We start from the raw sequence: 20,424 nt of genomic DNA, 5'->3' as shown, positions 1-20,424 counted from the left end.
TACATCCGAATGAAGAATTTCCTAGGCCAATATTTGTTTGGCAGTGAGCTGCTGCCATAGTTGCTTTTACTTTTCAAACAAAGAGAATAAAAATAAAATATTCCTGATGAACTTTCCGTTAGCGTTGCTTTCCCAGGGCAGACTGGGAACCCGGCCACATAGAAACAGACTAAATCCCTTGTGCGCACAGCATTTGCAAAGGCCTACTAACAACGAGAGTGTCCATATCTTATTTCTTCAGCTAAAAAGCTGTCTTTCTCTGTACTTATTACGATATTTCCCTCCTGGCAGCTGTATTTATCCCTCGTTTCTAGTTGGAGTCCTGCTAAGAAAAAGAGAAGGGAGGCAGGAATTGGCCCGGGCGGTTAGTGATCCCTCCCGTAAAATTGGGGCCATCTAGCTACGGAGCAAGCCGCGCTACTTGGGAAGGGAAATGCTGGAGATGCACGAGGCGCTGCAGCAGCGGTGAAGAGAAGCCGCGGCTTAATGCCGCAGCTTAGACATACGGCACTTTTGGTTTCCGTGAAATATTTCCTTTCCCACGTTGTCCAGCTCTGCCTGGCCGTATGTATTACAAAGTCACCGTGAAAAATCGCTATGTCTTTGCCAAAGGACTTATTGCACTTCTATGTTTTTCACTAATGTCAAACTCGCTTTGGTGATGTGTTAAAAAAAAAAAAAAAGCTTTGGGAATGCTAGTTTTTGTTAGCTCTGTTTTCCAGGCAGGTACTATCGACAAGAAGGCTCCTGACAGAGAGGTCCTGCTATTCTCTGAAACAAAAATTGAGCGAGAAACACCCACAGTTCTCAATCTGGGAGCCGAGCATTCCCTATGGACACGGGGGAGGTTTTAGCCATTTCGAATATTTTCTGAGGAGCAAAATTCACCTATTTGATTGCTCCGTCCAGGTCCAAAGGGCGTGAGGAAAAGTACATGTGAGGTGGAGGCAGTCGCCAGCCCCGGAAGGGTGCAGGGGCCCCCGCTCAATGACAGCGCCCCGAGCAACCTGTGGGAACGGCAACCTTCCCGCTAGGGAAAAGGCATTAATCCGGCGCGGGCTATTTTTAGGTCAGCGACGACTTCGGCTTCAGTAGTGGGCGCTAAAGCAAATACAATTTCTTTTATGACCGTAGCATGTGAGGGGGGCAGAAAGATGGACTAAAGCCCCCCTTTCTTTGCGGCAAGGACATGGACCCCGGAGGCAATGCGGCGGGGCCGAGAGCGCGGGGAGCCCCCGCTTTGTGCCAGTGCGCGGCCCGCGTCCCCTGCCCCGCGCGGAACCTCCGCGCCCCTGCCCGCGCCGCGGGGCCCCACCAGCGCGCCGTGGCGCGCAGGCCGCGGGCAGGCGAGACGAGCGAGTAAATAAAAGTGGAGCGCGCAGGCGAAAGAAACATGGCGCTGGGAAGCAGTATGTGCAAAATCCGCAAGGAATTGCAGTAAATTCCTTTTTGTTTGAAGAAAATTTACAACTTGGTAATAGACCTTTTTATGACCTATTTGGGCTCGTCATTGGCTGCGGCTGGTCATGTGCAGGCAGCGAGCGCTTTCATGGCCTTTTCCTGATTTCCCTGGCGAATTTCCCCCTGCATTCTGCCTTCGGAGAGCCTCAGCCCCTCTTTTCCTAACCTTTGTCTCCGCGGAGGTGTATGGCAGTCGCCGTGATGTTTGTGCCCCGCTCCCTGCCTCTCCGCGGCTCCCCCGCACCCGCGGCCGCTCCTGCCGCCGCCGCCGTGACACTTCCCCGTCCCTGCGACGTGTCCTCGCCCGCGCCCGCGGGGGGCTGCGCGGAGCCCCGCGCCGCTTCCCGCCCCCCGCTCCTGGCCCGCCGCTTATCGCCCCCGCTACCGCGGTCTCCTCCGCGGCTCGGATTGCTACGCGGGAGCAAAATGGATTACAGCGACCCTCCAGGGCTCCTCTCCAGGCGGGCAGTGCCGCGACCCGGTAAGGACTCGGCTCTCTCCCGGGCTGGCCGCGGGCCCCCCGCGCCCGCGCACCGGGCACCCCGCGCACCGGCCTGCGCACCGGGGGCGCAGGGCACCGCGGGCACCGGTCCCCAGCCCGCCCAGCCCTGTTTTGTCACCTGTGTCCTCAGAGCCCCCCATCACTGCGGTTACTGCTGCCCTCATGGCTTTTGCTAGCACGGTTTAAGCTGTCGGGATTACGGCTGTTATTATTACTAATTGTGGCTGCGCCGCGGGTGCGGCGGACGGCGCGCAGTGCGGCGCGGAGGAGCCGCGGCGGACGGCGGTGGCGCGGCAGCCGGCCCTGCCGGGCGCGCAGCTCCTGCCGCGGAAGTTTATTCTAATAAAAGGCCCTTTTATTTTGTTTGGGGTTTTTTTTTGTCTTTTTATTCTTTTTTGGTTTTTACTCTTTTTTACTTCTCTTCCCCTGACAGGCTGAAGCGTAGTGTCCTGATTGTGTGCTTTGGTTCCCCATAGCGAACAGGCGCTCGCGTAACTTTAAAGCCTAACAGGTGTTTTGGGAGCAGGAGCGGGATCCTTCCTGCGCGGGGGGTGGCGGGCGCGGCGCGGCCGGGGGCGGCCCGGGGCCGGGGGCTGTGCGGGGTCGGGCCGGGCCGGGCGAGCCTCCCGCACGCCCTGCCAGGAAATTTTACGACATCCTTCCTCGCACTGTACTGTGCTTTCCCCACCCGCCAGGGCGGCATCCTCAGCCCGCGGAGCCTCGTTCAGCAGGAGGCTCTCGGCCCGCTTCGGGGCAGAGGCAGCCGGGGCGCCTGGCAGGGACCCCCTGGGCGGGGGGTTATTTTCTGGGGAGACGCGGCCGCAGGCGCTGCCTTGGCTGTGCGCGGAGGTGGTGCGCGGGGTGCGGGGGGCCGCACACACGGCCGTGCCTGCCCGCCCGCTCCGCGCAAAGCGCACCCAGCGCAGCAACACTGTTTCTCACCACCACGTGGAAATCACAGGTGTCTAAATCAGGGAAAGTTTTCAAAAATTATCTTGAAATATGTTGTCGGGAAAGGACCGATATCTGCTTTGCCGATACATGTGTGTGTATCTCGTGTCTGCCTTGCCTATATATATGTTTACATATCCGTATCTACAGCTCTACTTCATTCTGTAGAACTTATATGCTCTTGGAATATGTATTTCCTCCTCATTTTCGAATTGTTAATGTAGAAAAACTGTTGCTTTTGTATGTTGTGTTTACAACTTTACTCAGTGATGGAAATGCACCATGCCATTATATGCACAGAGCCTGTGCCACTGCACTAGAGGAATTTAGCAAATCGTCATTTTCCTCGAAAGCAGCCACTAACTTAACGGTAAAACAAAATGTGTTATTAAACCGTAACCAGAACGGCCTGTGAAGGCGGAAAGGTGCGGAACATGTCCAGGATACATATTCTGAAGCCGCAGAAGAAATTATTTAATCCGTTCTCGGGTACCTACCAAGTTTATTAAGCCAGAGCCCAGTTACAATAGGTGATAGGATGTCCTTTCCGTCATACTTATTTGCTCGAACTAAGTAACCGCACTGAGTTGCTAAATGACTTTGGAATTATTTTGGAAGAATCGTTTTTAGCATAGCAACAGTTTTCAGGAGTAACGGGGAAAGCGTGTATTACATTAGCTTCCATTCGATAATCCCTGCTAGGTGACATAGTAAATACTATAGCTGCTTGGTAATAAATCTCTCCAAAAACTTCGAAAAATCCTGTCCTTGAGCTGTTTTCAAAGTACTAGTAGCCTGGGGGAAAAGAAGAAAACAAAAGCAGGATGTCCTAACGAATTCTAGTGTGTGTGTGTGTGTGTGTGTGTGTATGTGTGTGTGTGTCCATATGCTGACACATACGGATACACATATGCGTTTATGAGCACACTGGTTCATTTGGAAGTTCAGCTTCTTTCCCTCCCAAACGGCTTACTTCCTTCCTGTCTTTTCTTTTCCTTGTATTTCTTTTTTCTTGTTTTTTTTTTCTTCGCTGTCATTAAAACTAAACCACACATACATACGTGTATGCTCTTAAGTATACCCATGTGTATATATTCATAACGAACGGTGAATATATAATTTATATGGTATATATGATGACCGTACGTGTATATATATATTATATACATACATAATGTGAGAGTGTATATCTGTGTAGATGTGTTGGTGTACTGCAGTTTTTGGAATACCGAATTCACATTCATCTTTCTCACACCTGCTTCGTTTTCTGACGTATTTAACAGAATTTATGACTCATCTCATTTTTTTGAAAGGAAACAGACGATTCCTAACCCATACTTTACTGACGTACGTGCTGCAAAAGAACACCAACAAAAATAACAGCCAGGAAACCAGTGTGCGCTGCCTGGCTGTCCCAGGTATCCCTGGCGCTGGTTGCCATCGGGACAGTCAGGTTGGCTCCCGCTTGGCTGCTGGAAAGTGCCTGGCAGAGCAGTGCACCTTCTGCTGCCTGAGCCTGGAGGGGGCCGGGGCAAGGCGGGCAGGCGATGCGAATTGCGCACCCCAGAAACCCAAGGAGACTGAGCAAAGAAATATACACTGATTTTGTGCTCTTAGAGCCGCAAACCCCGCCGATCCGTTCATTTCCCAGTGATATTGTTCTTTAGTAAACACGTATATTTCTCCCCCCCCCTTTTTTTAATGAGCTCTGAGGGCAGAAAAAATCTGAACAAAGACGGTATTTCACCCTATAGTTGGCACGCAGCTGTTAAAGGTATTTACGGCTCTACTGCAGTGCGGCAGTCAATGCTGCTGGTAGCGGGAGAGGAAAAAACAGGAAGTGAAAGAAAAAGACGAGGCACAATAAACATTGCAGCAAGTCGATTGGGCCGGGCTTAACGTGGAGGAAGGATCTCCACTAGAGACAAGAGGCAATAAAAGTGCATTCAGTGGCAGCAGGCTCTGCTCAGACCCGGGATCTCCTCACATGTGCTGGAAGGGGGAGGGGTCCCCAAGTGCCGGGGGAGGCAGCCCACAGCGCCCGGACAGCGTGTCCGGCCCATGTCGCACCAAGGTGCCCGTCGAGGGTGCGGGGCCGGAGCTGGGGGGCCACAAGCCGCCCCGCCCCGCCCGCCCCGCAGGTGCGGCCCCGGCGTCCCGCGGCGGCGGATGGGGCAGCGGGTCAGTGCGCGGGCCCCCGCGGAGCCTCCGTGGCAGCGAGCGGAGCCGCCCCGCCTCGCCCCGCCCGGCTCCTGCCAGCAGCGGGGACGGCAACGAGTCCCCGGGCTGCTTATAGCTGTGCGTATAGATGCGCCTCTCTCCGCGCGTGTCCCCGTCTGGGACACCAGCCCCAGGGCCGGGCCGGAGCCCGGTTCCCTCGTCCCCCTTCCCGCGACCCCCCCGGGCTCAGACATGTGTCCGGGTCGCGCCGCCGCCCGCCCCATCTCCGGCCGCCCGCCCGGCTCCACTGTCGAGGCCGGTCTCCGCCACGTCTCCCCGCGGGGCAGGAGGGCTGCGCAGGCGGCCCCAGGGCTGCCTGGCCCCGACGGCCCCGGCCGAGGTGTCCTGCCCGCCGTGCTCGCCCTCGGGGCCGCCGGGGGCGCAGCGCCCGCGCGGAACGGTGGCCGCCGGGGGCGCGGCAGCCCCTCGCTGCCGCCGCCAGCCATCTCGTCTCCCACCCCCTCCTCCAGGAGAAGGCGCTGTAGGACAAGCCTGGCCGCTTTCCGCGCCTCGGAGAGTTGCCCTCCGCCTCGCCCCCCCTCCCGCTGCGCGGCCCCGACGGGCTGCGCTCGGCTCTCCTTGCCCGCCCCGGGGGGGGAGCCCGCGGAAGGCCTGGGGCCGCCGTCTGGCCCGCTCTGGGCCCGCCGCGGCTGTTGGGAGGCCTCATCCCGTCCCCAGAGCCGTCCCCGAGCTGTGCGCCAGCTCTCCCAGTACCTCCAGCCCCCCGAGGGTGCTGCGGCTCCCGGGCCCCCGCAGCGCCGTGCGCCCCGAGGTGGGGGCAGACCCGCCTTGCCCACGGCGGCTCGCCAGCGCTCAGTTGAGTTGCCCGCCGGCCTCCCGTGGCACCAGCCGCTCTTTGATGTCGGGCAGCCACCGTGTCCTTCGCTGCCCCTTTGATGTCGGTGCCAGAGCAGCGATGCTGCCCGCACCCAGCTCTCCCCGTCGGCAGCCCCCCTCCACAGCGCGCTCCCCCTGCCCTGCGCGCTGCAGCCCGGAAACCTGCGGCTTCCCCCTCCCCTCTCCCACCTGTGGCCTGCGGGACTCACCTTCCCCAGCCTTGCCCCGACGTGACCCCGGCCCCCCCGGCGGGCCAGGCGCTCCCACGGGCCGCTGCCGGCTCCCTCCCGGTGCTCCTCACCCTCCTGCCTCCGCACACGTCGGGCGGCCGCACCCGCCGCCGCTGCCCCTGTTTGATCTCCGGGCGCGGTTCCCCTCTCTCTGCCCCGGGGACGGCGCCCTCGGGGCAAGGGGCCTTTGCATGCCCACATCCGGCTTTCCGAGGCCATGGGAGCGGGGGCGTCTGCAGAGAGGTCGAAGTTACGATAAAAGCAGAGAGAGCTAATGCGTTGGACGCTACCAAGGCGCTCAGTAGGTCTTTAAAGTCAGGGATGGAACCTGTCATTTCCTGGCTGTGGTCCTCGGGGAAGGATGCTGGTGCTCATGTCTGTCAAGGAGCCTCAAGAGCGACAGCGTTTTACACATGCGATTCAATTTTCCCAACCCTTTTATCGCAACAATGACCAGAGGGAAAACAATTATTACTGGGTTACTTCATTCTGTATCTTATCCACCTCAAGATCATCAGTCCCCGAGAATGAGCATAGTCATAAAAGCCTAGCGAGTGAACTGGCCAGAGCTTCAAAGTCAATTTTCACATCTGCCTTTTAGAACAGGAAATGTGAAAATCCTCGTAATTCCCTGTTCAGAATCTTAGGGCTAGAGTTATTCAGTTGCAGAAACTTTCATCTTGACCCTGGATCAGAGAGATTTGTATCTCTCTGATCATCTTTGCACTGCCCCACAGCCTCACCCTTCCCGGCCCCCGCCTCAAGATCTCCAGGACATTTTGGGGGGCAGCCATTTGCAGGGAAATCCATTCCCGGGGCTGCTGCTCCCACTCCAATTTAAGCGAGTGTCGAAGGCTCACGACTTCTGCCTGTGCCTCCTCGCTGTGACACCTGCTCTCGTCGCAGCGCTTTGCATCACCTTGTCCGATTTTCCGGGGGGCTAATGTTTCACCCAGGAGCTTCCCAGTCCTGCCAGTTTTTCTTCCTTCTCAAGGATTCAACTCTTCCCAAATTCACATGAGCAGAGCTGGTGAACAGTGTCTCATTCCCAGAGCCATTATGTGCATGGGTCTTCTCTTGCCCTCGAGACTGCCCGAGAGAGATAAAGCGACTGTAGGTGTATTTGAAGAAAATATCACATTTTCCATAAATGCTAAGTGACTTGAGTCAACATGTGATCCCAGCCAGCTATATGCCCAATCGCCCCAGACTTGTTTCTTTCTTCCTGCACCGATCATTCACCGTCTAGACCAGTGATAAATATTTCTGATTCTGCAACTTGATTCTTATCATAATCCAATTTTCTCACATTTCAGTTGACTTTGCACCCTCCCCTCCACCCCCACATCCTGATCCAAAGCCTTTTCTCCCATCTTCCCGGGGAAACTACTCTCACATCTGGCCGTCAGACAGCGGCTGGCTGAGCGCCTCCCTGAGCGCCTCTGCTCGGGGGCCTGCGCTCGGCCCCCCCTCGGGGGTCCCACGGGCGCGCCCGACGGCGGGGAGCGATGGGCGCTGCGCCAAGCCGGCCGCGCTGCAGGCCGCTGCGTCTCGGGGGGCCCGAGGGGGGCTGCAGAGCAGCCTTTGCGCCGCTGCAGACTACCGGGCGCGTCTGGCTTCTTGAAGTTGCCTGCCCCTAAAGTCGTTCCCCTGGAGGCCTGTCAGGATGGTGCATTTGCCAGGGCCTCCGAGTCTCTTTGTCCAGCTGCTGCCAAGCCCTGGGCCTGAGCATGGGCTAGAGCCCCGTGGAGAGCTTGCCCGCCCGGGCAGCCTGCCCAGCGCTGCAGCGGCAGGACCCGGGGGCGCCCCCCTAGGGGCGGGCCGGGCCGTCCGGGCCAGGGCTTCCCCCCTCCGCGCTCCGGGTCGGGCTACCGGCGGCGCCGGCCCTACCCCAGCCCCTTCGCCGGGCCGGGTCGGGTCGTGAGGCTGCAGGCGCAGAGGCTGCTCCTCCCTGAGGTTTCACGGGTTGCCCCGTAGTGTTTTCCCGACTATGCATTTCTCCTTAAACGTCACCTGATGCACTGTCTCTGCCAGCGGTCCTGGGCTGCAGCCGGCACAGGAGGAAAAAGCCGTTCCAGAGCTTTGGCCATTAGTAGAACATGAAGCTGATGCCTTTTGATTAAAGCATTTACATAGAAAATGGAAAACAACTGACTCCGAAACAACCCTGTATCACAAAAAAGATGCAGAAAAGGAGACTACAAGAATTCAGGATACCTCTTGCTCTCTGGTGAAAAAAACAAACCGACCAGCCGTGACTTGAGCAACCTAAAGACTATGACGAGAGTAAAGCCAACTGTTTTAGGCAAATTCAAGCTTGTATTTCTAGGTTTCTTCCACGGCGTTAGGTCATGGCGATGCCAGGTGGGCATAAACGTGCTTGTTAGCAGTCTAACTCTCGTGTTAGACAGGCACCGCCCAGCCAGGAGCTGGAGTTGGCTTATCTCCCCCAGCCGAGTGCGGAGGCGCCACTGGGCGCTGCCTGCCCGCATCCGTGGGCAGCGGGACCCGACGGGACGGACGGCGCTGCCGCCCCCGGGGAAGGGGCGAGCGCCTCTCGGACGCGCAGCTCCTGACTGCTCCGACTCCCCCGGCTGAGCCGCGATAGATCGGGGACCGGCGCCCGGTTTCCTTTATGCAAAGGGCGGCTGCGTGGGACATGCCAGCGACATTTGACTTCCTGTGCTTAGACTCCTTGAAATTCTCATTTGCTAACTCACACCTACTCCCTTCACACCCGGGCCGTTTTATTGTTTTATAGCCCTCCTTAAAGTTCCAGTCCTCAAAGATCTCATTGTGGCAGGCTTCACACTTTCTCCCTTTCCAAAGCCCGGTGCCCTGGCTGTTTCCAGCAGTTTGGTCGCTTGTAAACGTCCGGCGGGTGCCTGCAGAGCCCGCAGCCCCTGGCGCAACTCGCCTGAGCAACAGTTCAGGAGATGAACGAATCAAAACCATTTTTTCCAGGGGCGTCTGACCAAAATGTCATAAACTTCCGGGGGAGGGAAAGGGGGCACTCCCTCCCCCCAAGGTTTACCTCTCTCTTTTCTCCTGACGATGTGCTTGCCTATCCCCTAAGAGATGCGAAGAAAGATTTGAACTGGTACCCACGGCGAAACGTACGCGCTCCTTTCTCAAGAGCAAGTTGGGAGCGCTAACTCCCCTCTTAGCAGCTTTCCTTATAACATGCCATTTTAAAAGGGCGGCTAGAGCCGCGGACCTGACCTTCCGCGCATCCCCGCTCTTCTGAACCAGTCGCATTTTATAGGACAGATTCAGCGAACCTTTATTTAGCGAATAAAAGTTTAAAGCTGAAGGTTATTTATGGTTCCACAGAGATAGGTCCTGAGTGGCTATTTAGAAGCACGTGATTCCAATAAACTTTGTTTTATGGCTTGAGAGTTGACAAGCCAAAATATAATTCCCACCATAAATTAGTTTAAGAGCATACAAGTGCAGATGCTTTCGTTCCTGGAAGCAGTAATCGGGGAAGTGTTAGCAAGGAGCCTTCTGCGGGAGTGCGGCCATGGAGACACCTCTGCTCCCAGGTTTGCCCTGCCACAGGGAAGCTCGCAGTAAGTCCGCTATCCATCTTCATACAACCACCTATGTGATCGAGTTGCTCCGATGCCTTTGTGCCTCTTGAAACTGTAGGCGAGTGAGCTACAAATACTGCTTAGCCCGGAAACGTTAAACGAGCTTTCCTCTGCAAAATGAACAGGTAGAGCTCAAATAGCTAGGGAAATGCTGCAATTGGTTTACAGTTCCCTGTCCGAGATCTCTGAATGCAATGAAGTGTCTTATTTGAAACTAACCTTAAAGAAAAAGAGAAAGAAAAAGAAAAAGGAACACAATGGCAAAGTATTTTTAGTGCCGAACTGCTAAAATTATTCTACTGTTCTTCCAAGCTCTGAGTGTTACCCAGAGTAGGGAGAACTTAAAAAAAAAAAAAAATATATATATATATATATGAGCAATCTTGGGAAGCTCTATGTAGTGAAATATTGTTACCTAGGCAATTGCTCTGCATGTAATACAACAGCTCTCCAAGATAACGCAGGAAGGCAAAAGAAGAGGTGAAATTTTGCTTACAGCAAAGGACCCCTATATTGGTCTTTCACCTTTAAATATACGCTGCATTTCAGGAGCATTGTGTTTTTTTTAACTTGTTGTGATCTTTGAACGCATTTATTAAAAGATTTGAAGAAAAGTTCAAGTCAAATCTATCCTTACATAACGCAAACAAAGATGCATGTCTTGTGGTTAATGTTTGGATAATTATGTGGTCTTAAAGGCTATCTGTCTTGGAGTAATCTGAAACCTATTCCTGTATACTTTTTATTCTTTCTATGCTCAGCATGGGTGCGATGCTGCATGTCATGTTGTGCCATTTCATGGGTGATGGTTTAGCAAAGGTGATCTGAATATTTCATTTGTAAACAATCGAATTACCACAGAACAGAAAAGGGCCTTTGTTACTCTTTTTTTTTTCTGTAGTGAAAGAGAGGTGTGTGACTTTTAATCCTTTTAGAAATTATCTGGCATAAAATCAAGAATATGAATATTAAAAGTGAAAGATCACACCCCAGGCACAGCGAAAGCATGTGTTCATAAAAACCGCCTGTATGCAATGTGGTCCTCATTCGGAAGGGGCTTCCACCCCATCAGTCTGCCTGCTCGCAGGATTTACCACCAGCTCTCCTCTGTGTTCATCTATCAAATGTGTTCGCTAACTGTGCTAAAGAAATATCACCCGTATGCGGAATATAACAATAACAAACATTTTTGTTGCAACAGGTTCGGCAGCATGGAAAGACATTTACGGTAAGTACCCTCTTTTTTTTTTTTTCTTCAGAATTAGCATTGCTTGAAAATACTACTTATTTTTCTCAGATTGGAACAGTTCAATCAGACGTATCCCTGCAGAATATTACTACAGAAAGATCATGTCGTTATGTAAATGCTCTTGGTGATTCGGTTTGTGGCAGCATGTCCTGGATAATCCTAGCTAGCATTAAAAGTAGAAGTGTGGTCTCCGTAGGGTTTGTTATAGGGCTGTACAGGTGTCATACTTCTCTTAAGTACTTTGAAGCAATTAGCAGGGTTACCATTTTAACTTCATAGAACTGTACAGCGCCTCCCCGTGCAAATACTGAATTTATCATGTTGTACTACAGCGTCTCATAATCTTGGCTGCTCCCCCTCTTTTCTTCCAGATGAGATTCAATACAGAGTTGTATTGCTATCTAATTTTAACCTCGTGTGAAGTAGCATCATGAATGAATGAAAGGTATTTGGAATGAATGGTATTTGGACGTGGCTAGCGTTAGCGAGCCGAGTTGTTAGCCTAGTGGTGCAATTGCATTATTCTAAGCAGTAGCACTGATCCTCTGGTACAGAGTCTCTCTGGGCAAGTGAGAATCAAACATGGATTTAAATGCTGTGAAGACACGGAAGAAAATAGATAGCTGAGCTTAGCAGGACAACCTTTAGTGCGTTTTGTATTTTTGTTGTTTCAGGATGAGCTGAACTGGGGACAGAGGGCGGGCGAGGGCATGGGTGGGAAGAGAGCAGTTAAATATGGAGCAGGAAATGCTGTTGAACCTTTCTGGCTGCACTAAGGAGCTAAATGCATTAGTCCTGGTGCTTCAGACTGAGGCTGGCTTGTCTCTCCAAGAGGCAAAGAAAGCCTGCGATATTTGAAGATTCATTAAAGACACATTGCCCTCCCCGCTTCTGCAGACCATGCTCTGACTGGGAGAATGTACAGGACTGAAGCTGTGTTTATTTGCATTTCTCCCTGTTTCCTCTCCACGCTTTCTGATAAATCATCTCTTTCACTACTTCGTGCCAGGCTTCTCGTTCTCTTTTTGCCTTACGTTGAGATACTGGTTTTCGAGCCCTTTAAATACGAAATAAACAATTGCCTGCAGCGTTGCGTTTTTAATGTTGTCCCATAGGTAACGTTCCTCCTCCTGCTCAGTCTTGCGCCGCATCGATGCCCTTGGCATGTTATCCCAGGGCCGGCCCTAAATGTATGGATTACTTGCTTTCTGCCAACGTACATTTAGCATACTGATTATGAACCAGGATACAAAAAGGCTGATAGATCAAAAGCATTTTGTACGGGCAGTTGAACAGGAGGTGAATATATAACGCTTTTGTTCATCAATAACTCTTTGGCTTTGACCTGTCTGAGCAAGTCGTGCAATAAGGTGAAACGCAGGTCACAGCGTCTAACAAATATGAAAATGTGTAGTACTAGGCAGGGCAGGAGATGCTGCTTCCCCAGCGCCGTCGGTGCCGGCGCAGCCCCGGCGGGGCCGTCGGGGCTCGCCCACGTGCGAGCCAGGCGCGGGAGGGGGCTGCGCCCGCCCCGTCCAGCCGGCGGCCCCCGCCCAGGGCGCCCCCTCCCCGCCCGGGAAGCGGGGCGACCGGTCTCCCCGCTCCCATAGCTGGGTGGAGATTTAAATAATCCAGGAAAAAAGAGACTGGGGACACAAAACCGTTTCGAGTTGCACTTGCTGTGAAGGAGATGCCACCGCCGTCGTCAGAAAGCAGATGTTTAAAAATAGCATCCCCCACTTTAGGCAGCTGGGACTTGGAGCCAAGCAAACCAACCGGTACATATCACTCGGATAAACGCAACACCCCCAAATCTGCCCTCCGCAGTGGCTGGATGTATCACACCCGCACTATTATTTGTCCTTATGTTCCTTGTTTTAAATAGTCGAAGGAGAAGAGGTTGACCGCGGGACAGCAGAGAGGAGCTGGGTCAGACACAATTCATGAACTTTTGTACTCCTGTGTGCTGCTGTCGACAAAGTAAAAATAATGAAACTTTGTGATATGTTTGTAAATGATTTTGAATGACCTCTCGCCCTGCCCTTCACCATAAACGCTACGGCGGGGAGAACCTGGGGAGGGTGCGAGGCTGCGGCTCACACGCCGCCAGCGGGGATAAAAACTAGACCAGCATAATGTGATGAAGGTAAATTTGGAAATTCTCTTTTTCCCGAGAACAACTAACTCCAGCCTTTAATTTCGTCTTTTTCACGAATCGGTGTTTCTGTTGTCGGCTGTTTTACTTCTGTTTCGATTAAAAAAAATCTTTTGTGGGGGAAATTCTAACTAGGCAAAATCTCTTCAGATTAGACTAAGTAGATAAACCCTCTTTTCTATATGATTTTAATTAGTATTATTCTAAACAGCGCAATTTGACTGGTAGCATCCATTATCTGTAGCATGGATATAAACGACAGAGCATTTAAAGTGATCAGCAGGTTTTACAGAGAATTTGATAGTCGAAATTCGTCGCTATAAATTGGTGCAAAGTCTTAGAGCTCTATTCCATCATTAATAACCACCACGAATCTTTTCTGAAATCCCACCTTTCTGCAAATCCATATTTCAGAACTTTATCCCAACAGAATAGCTTGCCTTCCTCAGAAGACAGTAAGAAATAAGAGAATTGCAATGACCTGTTATATTGTAGATGAAAACAGAATGTTATTACGTTGTCTATATATACCCTGTAGAACCGAATTTGTGTGGTATTCATATAGTCACAGATTCGATTCTAGGGGAATATATGGTCGATGCAAAAACTTCACCTTTCTGCAAATGGTTAGACGTTTAAATACTGATGGAATCAAAATACACGTGCACGTTGAATATTGAGAAAGTCTAAAAGTTTTGCTGCCTCTCTCATATTTACTGTACATTAGAACGTTTATTTAAATTTCATTTGTCGTTCAATCATAACTGCCATTGATAGACTGTGAATTTAAACAGTTAATCTCACAACAGCTATAAATTTTCTGGAAAAAATAATCAGTGCATAAATCTTTAAAAAGATACTTATAAATTAGCTAGATATGCCAGACGTTAGCAAAATTTTTCTGTCAAGTGTCCAGATTTCATCAAAATATTTACGACAGCAGCAAAAGCAGCATTCGACTCATTGGAATGTATTTACTTGTGCTCCAGGAAGGATACTGATGAATGAAGGCTGAATTTATCTCATTAAACCTGTGATATTTTTAACATAACTAAATGCCATCACCAATTCAATTGACTGAAGTCTAGTGGTTAAAAGTGAACAGTTTCTTGTTTTCTGTACGATTTTGTACACATATGTGTATGTACTTACATATACGTCTGTGTGTGTGTGTGTGTGTGTGTGTGTGTGCGCGCGCGTGTGTGTGTGTGTGCGTGGGTGTGTGTACACACACGTACATATTGAGGCTTGCAAAGTGAATGAGAAGTTACTGATTGCCTAATTTTATTCAGCAGAACTAAATTCTGGTAACTTTTGGATGACCTCTGCGAGACAAAGACAGGACAGGTCTATTGTACATCATATTACCCTCTTCTTTGATGTCTTCTCTCTTTCTTGCCTCCTTATCAGTCTCCTCCCTTTTAATCCTACTTCAGCTCCTCGCTCTTTATTTCTTTCGATATTTTATTTTAACCAACGTAACAGACCCTGGTGGAGATTCTGGCTGGTAAATTAGACGAAAGGGCATCAGAGGTTAGCAAAGTCAGCCCAGACAAAAGGCTGGCTCTACCTGAGGGTCAGGCAGGCGACGGTCGCTTGATGAATATTCCTAAGACACTGATATCTGGTTCGGAGGGTAAAACCTGCCGGTGAGGGGTCACTTGATTACACCTATATTATTTAGTTAAATTTGTGGAGACTATGAGCTGCACACAAATCCGGTGATCAGCTCCCTGCCTCCCCATTGGCCGGGCCGGTCACATGCACGCCTAACTTTATTCAGTTGACAGCAAGTAGGAGGGCTCTATGGAAGGAGAAAAAAAGACAACACGAGAAAAATTAGTATTTTCTACCTTCAGAAATTAATGGCCATGAGTTCGTATATGGTGAACTCTAAGTATGTGGATCCCAAATTTCCTCCTTGCGAGGAATATTTGCAGAATAGCTACCTAGCCGAGCAGGGTTCAGAGTACTACAGTGCCTCGCAGGGCTCTGATTTCCAGCACCAGGGAATCTACCCACGGTCAAACTACAGCGAGCCGCCCTTTAGCTGTAGCAATGCCCAGGGCTCCGCCGTGCAGCCGCGGGGTCACGGGCAGGAGCAGTCCGGCCCCCCGGGCCCCTTCCCCGGGCCGGCAGAGCACTGTCCGCCGCCGCCGCTGCCCACCTCCCGCGCCTGCAGCCAGCAGCCGGCCCTCAAACCCCCAAACGGGGCAGCAGTTAAGCAGCCAGCAGTAGTTTATCCCTGGATGAAGAAAGTCCATGTTAACTCGGGTAAGGATCCTCTTCTTACTTTGCTCTTCTACCCTGCTAACGGTTGTCCTCCGCGATGGGAGGCTCGAGTCCTCGCAAGGCGCCTGGACGAGGTTTTTAAACCGAGGTAGCCAATTACACTCGTCATAAATTTTTATTGCTGAGGAAATAGGCCGTTGGCCATGTGGGTCTTTTCTATGCAGGAGAAAACTCCGTTTTCGAAGCCTCTTAGAGGCTTGCAGCCTACCTAGCTCGGTGTGTCTCTAGCGCCTGTGTTAAATAAGGGTGAAAGCAGCACATCCATTGTAAGCAACTGTGATGAATCCAGCCCGGCCACATGCTCGCAGCTCGTAAGGTTTTGTTTTGTAAAGTCGAACCGGAAAGTCAAGATTAGATTTGTAAAGTTCTCCGTATTTTTTTCCCAGTGAATCCCAATTACAACGGAGGGGAACCTAAACGCTCCCGAACAGCTTACACCAGACAGCAAGTCCTAGAACTGGAAAAAGAATTTCATTTTAACAGGTACCTGACTAGGCGCCGCCGTATTGAGATAGCCCACACTTTGTGTCTCTCTGAGCGCCAGATCAAGATCTGGTTTCAGAACAGAAGAATGAAGTGGAAAAAAGATCACAAACTGCCCAACACTAAGGGCAGGTCTTCTTCCTCTGGTTCAAACCCACATTTACAGACTGTTTCCAAGGACCATCAGACTGACTTGACAACTTTATAGAAGAGGTGCAATTTTCCATTTCATCCTTTGATTCTGACCAGTACTGTACATAGCTGACACTATCCAAGCAGAACCTGCATGTAGCAGCTAAAGACTCAAGAAACTGTCATCTTTCTTTAAGGTACTGTTGTACAAAGGAGACAAAATGACGCTACTTTGGACTTTATTTTATTTGCCTCTACTAGCACAACCTAAAAAAAGGAAACAAAAAAAAGAAAGAAAGAAAGAAAGAAAGAAAGAAAGAAAGAAAGAAAAGGAACATCATGCAGGCAGTGGGGACTGGGAAAATATTAAAGGAGACCTTCTGTCCATAAATAGTAATAAATCATTGAAAATGAAACTGTCCTGTGTTTCAGTTTTGAATTTGAAAGTGAAGGTTAGATGCTTTATTCTGGGATTTTTGCTTTTAATTGTCTTTTTAATCCCATGCAATTTCGGGATGATGCATTTGGGCAAGTTGAGGACAGGAAATTTATAGTATAGTCTTTTATTTAACAATGAAGACTAGTATTTGTGAACTTTTCGTGCTGCTTTACCTTTCTTGGTGTAATGAAAATACTTGCTCATTTCCATAACGTCTCAGAAGATGTGCATAGGAATTAAGTGAAAACGGGTTATTTTATGTTCTGACTGTGTTAGCGTATTTATTTATTTGTTATGTAGACGAATTAAGATAAAGTGAAAAGAAAAATAGTCAAACCAAAAATGGGAAAGGGAAGCTGAAATACAATATTTTTCCTTTCCATGAACACATGTATACACATGTATAATGTTTACTTGTCTTGAACGTACACAACTTTCTTGTCCCATTTTTTGAATTACCTTCTCTGTGAGTAGAAAAAGCGTCCCTACTCCTTATCCTGTAACATCCAGGGCTAACAAGCCTGAAAATCTATTTCCAAAGTCTGCTCTGCTCTGCGCTGTACTTTAAACCAGCAATACCTCATTTAAAAAGGAATAATAAACTAAAAAGAAAACCCCAGAGTGAAAAATCAAAGCGATTGCTGGTATTGTTTGAGCCATTTTGTCGTCAAAGCTGAATCCATTCTTTCTATCTTATTTAAAATTCATTTACTGTCCAAAAGAGAGATGGTCTATGTGGGTTGTTGTTTTGTTTTGTTTTGGGGTATTTGGGTTACTTTTTTTTTGGGGGGGGGGGGGAGGAAGAACAGTGATTGTTTACAAGCAAACCACGACACTTAAGTCAAATGCCTAGAAATCTCAGCAAGTTAATTTCAGGGGAAGGAGAAAGGCTGGAATGAGAGCAGAGCTGGGCTAATATCCACGTATCTGTCCGTGACTGCGGTTTGCATGGTGTCAAAGTTTTGGGGGCAATCATCCTGCTCTGTAAGCAGCAAACCCAGCTAAACCAGCTCCCTCAGCCCCATACACCTCCGCTCGGGCGAGCTGAGGGCTCAGTCCCGAGCTCTGGTACCCTCGGGGCAGCCCGGGACAGGGGCCAGATCCCCGACATTTTGACTAGATGATCCTGCTATTAAAGAGAAGAGGAAGAAGAGGGAAAGCCAGACCAAAAGCTGAAGTTCCACTTGTTTAAAGGGAGATTGAAATAGCAACGTGTGAGTCCTCTCTAAAGTGCCCAGGTCTAGGCTAAGCGTTTCCCACTGAGGACACGTTGGTTTCGGGACTGACTTGGAGAAGCGTCAAGAAAACGGGGTTTGCATCAACTCGAAAATAAAAGGCGAGCTTTTCAAAATGAGTGTGTTGGCAAAATTAACTGTGGTCAGCGGTTCATTTCTGTCCTTTTCTCGTCCCTAGAAGTCCGCAAAGTATCTTGCAAGACTTGGTCTTTTGTTTTAGAGCCTGGAGAAAACTCTTTGTTCTTCTTTAGGGTTAGCCCAGTTCTCAGACTTGCACATGGCAATCCTTGAATATCTCCACGTCGTGATATTAAAGATGGATATTCCTGCATTATTCGCATCATTGTTTCTATGACAAAAAGCACAGAGTTCATACATAGTAAAGACGTCTTTTTTCTGACGCCTTCACGTTGAGAAGCTGAAAAGGTATTTTACTGAAGTTCGGCTAAATTGCAGGAACAGGTTCACCCAGAGGACAAATTTTCTATTCGATTAGTTGTATTTCAGCCGGGAAGAGTGACCTCTAAACCCTTAACCTTTTGGACCCAAACTACTCTTCCCTTTCTCTGGCATGGAGAGCAGTGAGCAGCAGCGCTTGAGGAGGGAATTCCTTAGACAAGTTTGCAAGTTTTGTTCCACCCAATTCTTGCGGTAGCAGCCTTCCGTCTCCAGACTTGTCCAAAGCCCTGCCTTTGCTCTTCATGTGAAGCCAGGGTTGGGGGGGGGGGAACCCTCTGGCTGCTCTTCTTGAAAACCCCCCTCACGAACCCCCGCTGTTTGCTTATGATCTGTGATAAGCTGACTTGGAGCAACTCAAACATATTATTTGGGAGACAAAGCTACCATCTTTGTCATCAGTGGGTACAATTCTGGAAAATAATGTCTTTGGATAAGCAAATCCTTGCTTTGTGTTTCTTATCGCCTGAAATCGCTACCTAAGTTAAAGGGCCAAATCCTGCTCCCAAATTTCCTTCCTCCGCCCACTGAAGTCAAACAAGGCGGGTAGCTGCGAGCAGAATTTGTCTCATTGTCTTTTGAAATGTTAATATCGCCAGGACGAGTGTTGGGTTCAGCAGGCATAGCTCGTACAACCCTGTTTGCAAGTCCCCTTTGAGCAAGGCTGGGGCACTGTAAGTTTACATAGTTGTGATTAGGCTGTGAGCTCCAAGAATAAGTAAATTGGAGGCAGAAAGTACTAAAATAAATAAATAGTTTCCAGCTCTGAAGGGTCAGGAACGTGTATAATAACGCCATGAAGCACACACTGGGCATTATCTCCCGCGGAAAACAAATCTGAGGTTTATTTTTGTTGATTTTTAACTCTCCTCAAAAGTTATTTTGTGAAGGAAGGGAAGCTGTTTATTTTTGTTTATCCTGGATAAAACGTTGTGTATTGAAGCCTTTTGTTAAACGATCGCATTGTCCAACAACACTCTCATCTCTGTTAAAATGTGGTGCTTTTATAGACTTTACCAATGTTTTTGCTGCCACTGATTAAAACGTTATTTATACTAATTGTCGCCGGTAGTTTTGATGTAAGTCCTCTATATATATTTGAAATAATAAAAGCTATAGAGAAGTAGCTTCTGTTTTGTACCTTGAACAATCAGTCCTTACAAGGTGGGTCTCTTCAGTGAAAATGCTTGTCCCTCCCATCATTACAGTGTTAAGAGATGACTGACTCTGCATAGCATCCTTCCAAATGTCCCTTTGAACAGGTTTGCTGATTGCCCTAGCCATAATGGTGTGACTTTGGGGCAAGCTGTAGTCTATATTTGCATTTAGACTGCAGTTAAAAGTGCCTATCACCCATTTGCTACTGCTTTGCATTTAACAAGCCCTCCTAGAATGACTCCCAGATTTATGCATGGGTGTTAGGAGTCGGGGAGCCACACCTGAAGTCACCTCGATCCCCACACAGATGTGCGCCTTTTAGGGGAGTCCTGGAAGAAATCAGTTCGCAAAGAAATGGAAAATTAAAATTAAAATGCAGTGGGTGGTTTTGTCTGAGCAAGAAGTTTCCCTTTTCCAGTTGATACAAATGAAAGATCACAAGAAAAGGCAAACTTGGAGAGCTTAAACTTTCACGTGGACCTAAGGCAAACACTTTTTTTTTCTACCCGGTGTAAGCACCTCAGACAATAATGCATACTTCTAGCTGTGAGAAGCCTATTACACTGCTTTTGTCATAGGTACTTGGCACAGAGGACTTGTCCTTTCTTGAAGCGTGGTCAAGGCACGATTCCAAAAATACAGTACCTTGCTCAGGCCGTGAAAAGAGCGTAATGTACAAAATAAGGCATGTGCCCTTAATGCATGGAGTGCACGGAGGGGGGGAGGGTGCATTTGTGAGCACACACTAGGTTTAAATATTCAGACACATTTTGTGATTATACTTCTCTGTCTTCTGTTTAATGGCTCCTCCTGTTACTACCAATACATCAATACAGTTCTGTATATTATATCACCACTAGTCGTTAAGGTAAGAATGAAGAGAAAAGGCAGAGTCAATAGCAAACACCACTCACTGTACAGTACAGTAAATAGGGACCTCTCAATGCAGAGCCACACAGCTTCCAACGGCCATGTTTGTTAGCCCTTTCCCCTGCTTTTTTTTTTTTTTTTTTTTTTTTGCAAGCCTAGAG

The 20,424-nt window shown here is 49.6% G+C and overlaps 1 protein-coding gene across 3 annotated transcripts; it reads left to right on the top strand.

Moving 5' to 3' along the window:
* Nucleotides 1-1,384: 1,384 nt before the first annotated feature.
* On the top strand, nucleotides 1,385-19,362 carry HOXD4 (homeobox D4). 3 transcript variants are annotated; one of them, XM_068948498.1, is made up of 3 exons: nucleotides 1,385-1,942; nucleotides 10,996-11,022; nucleotides 15,877-19,354. In XM_068948498.1, the coding sequence occupies exons 1-3, from the start codon at nucleotides 1,648-1,650 to the stop codon at nucleotides 16,179-16,181; spliced, it is 627 nt and encodes a 208-aa protein (XP_068804599.1). In that variant the 5' UTR covers nucleotides 1,385-1,647; the 3' UTR covers nucleotides 16,182-19,354. The 3 variants fall into 3 exon arrangements, with proteins under 3 accessions (XP_068804599.1, XP_068804600.1, XP_009680080.1); XM_068948499.1 differs by lacking the exon at nucleotides 1,385-1,942 and adding an exon at nucleotides 9,640-9,773 and having other exon boundaries at nucleotides 15,877-19,362; XM_009681785.2 differs by lacking the exons at nucleotides 1,385-1,942; nucleotides 10,996-11,022 and adding an exon at nucleotides 13,789-15,472.
* Nucleotides 19,363-20,424: the final 1,062 nt, after the last annotated feature.

This window comes from Struthio camelus, chromosome 6, assembly GCF_040807025.1.
Source record: "Struthio camelus isolate bStrCam1 chromosome 6, bStrCam1.hap1, whole genome shotgun sequence".
In the NCBI taxonomy this organism is placed as follows: Eukaryota; Metazoa; Chordata; class Aves; order Struthioniformes; family Struthionidae; genus Struthio; species Struthio camelus.
Note: the sequence above shows the minus strand (reverse complement) of the source record. Positions and strands in the feature narration are given on the sequence as shown.

What these genes read in the sequence shown, in the direction of transcription:
- HOXD4 (XM_009681785.2), top strand. Translation starts at nt 15,064, where the DNA reads ATGGCCATGAGTTCGTATATGGTGAACTCTAAGTATGTGGATCCCAAA. An exon ending in GAAAGTCCATGTTAACTCGG is followed by an intron (nt 15,473 to 15,876) that starts GTAAGGATCCTC and finishes TTTTTTTCCCAG; the next exon opens with TGAATCCCAATTACAACGGA.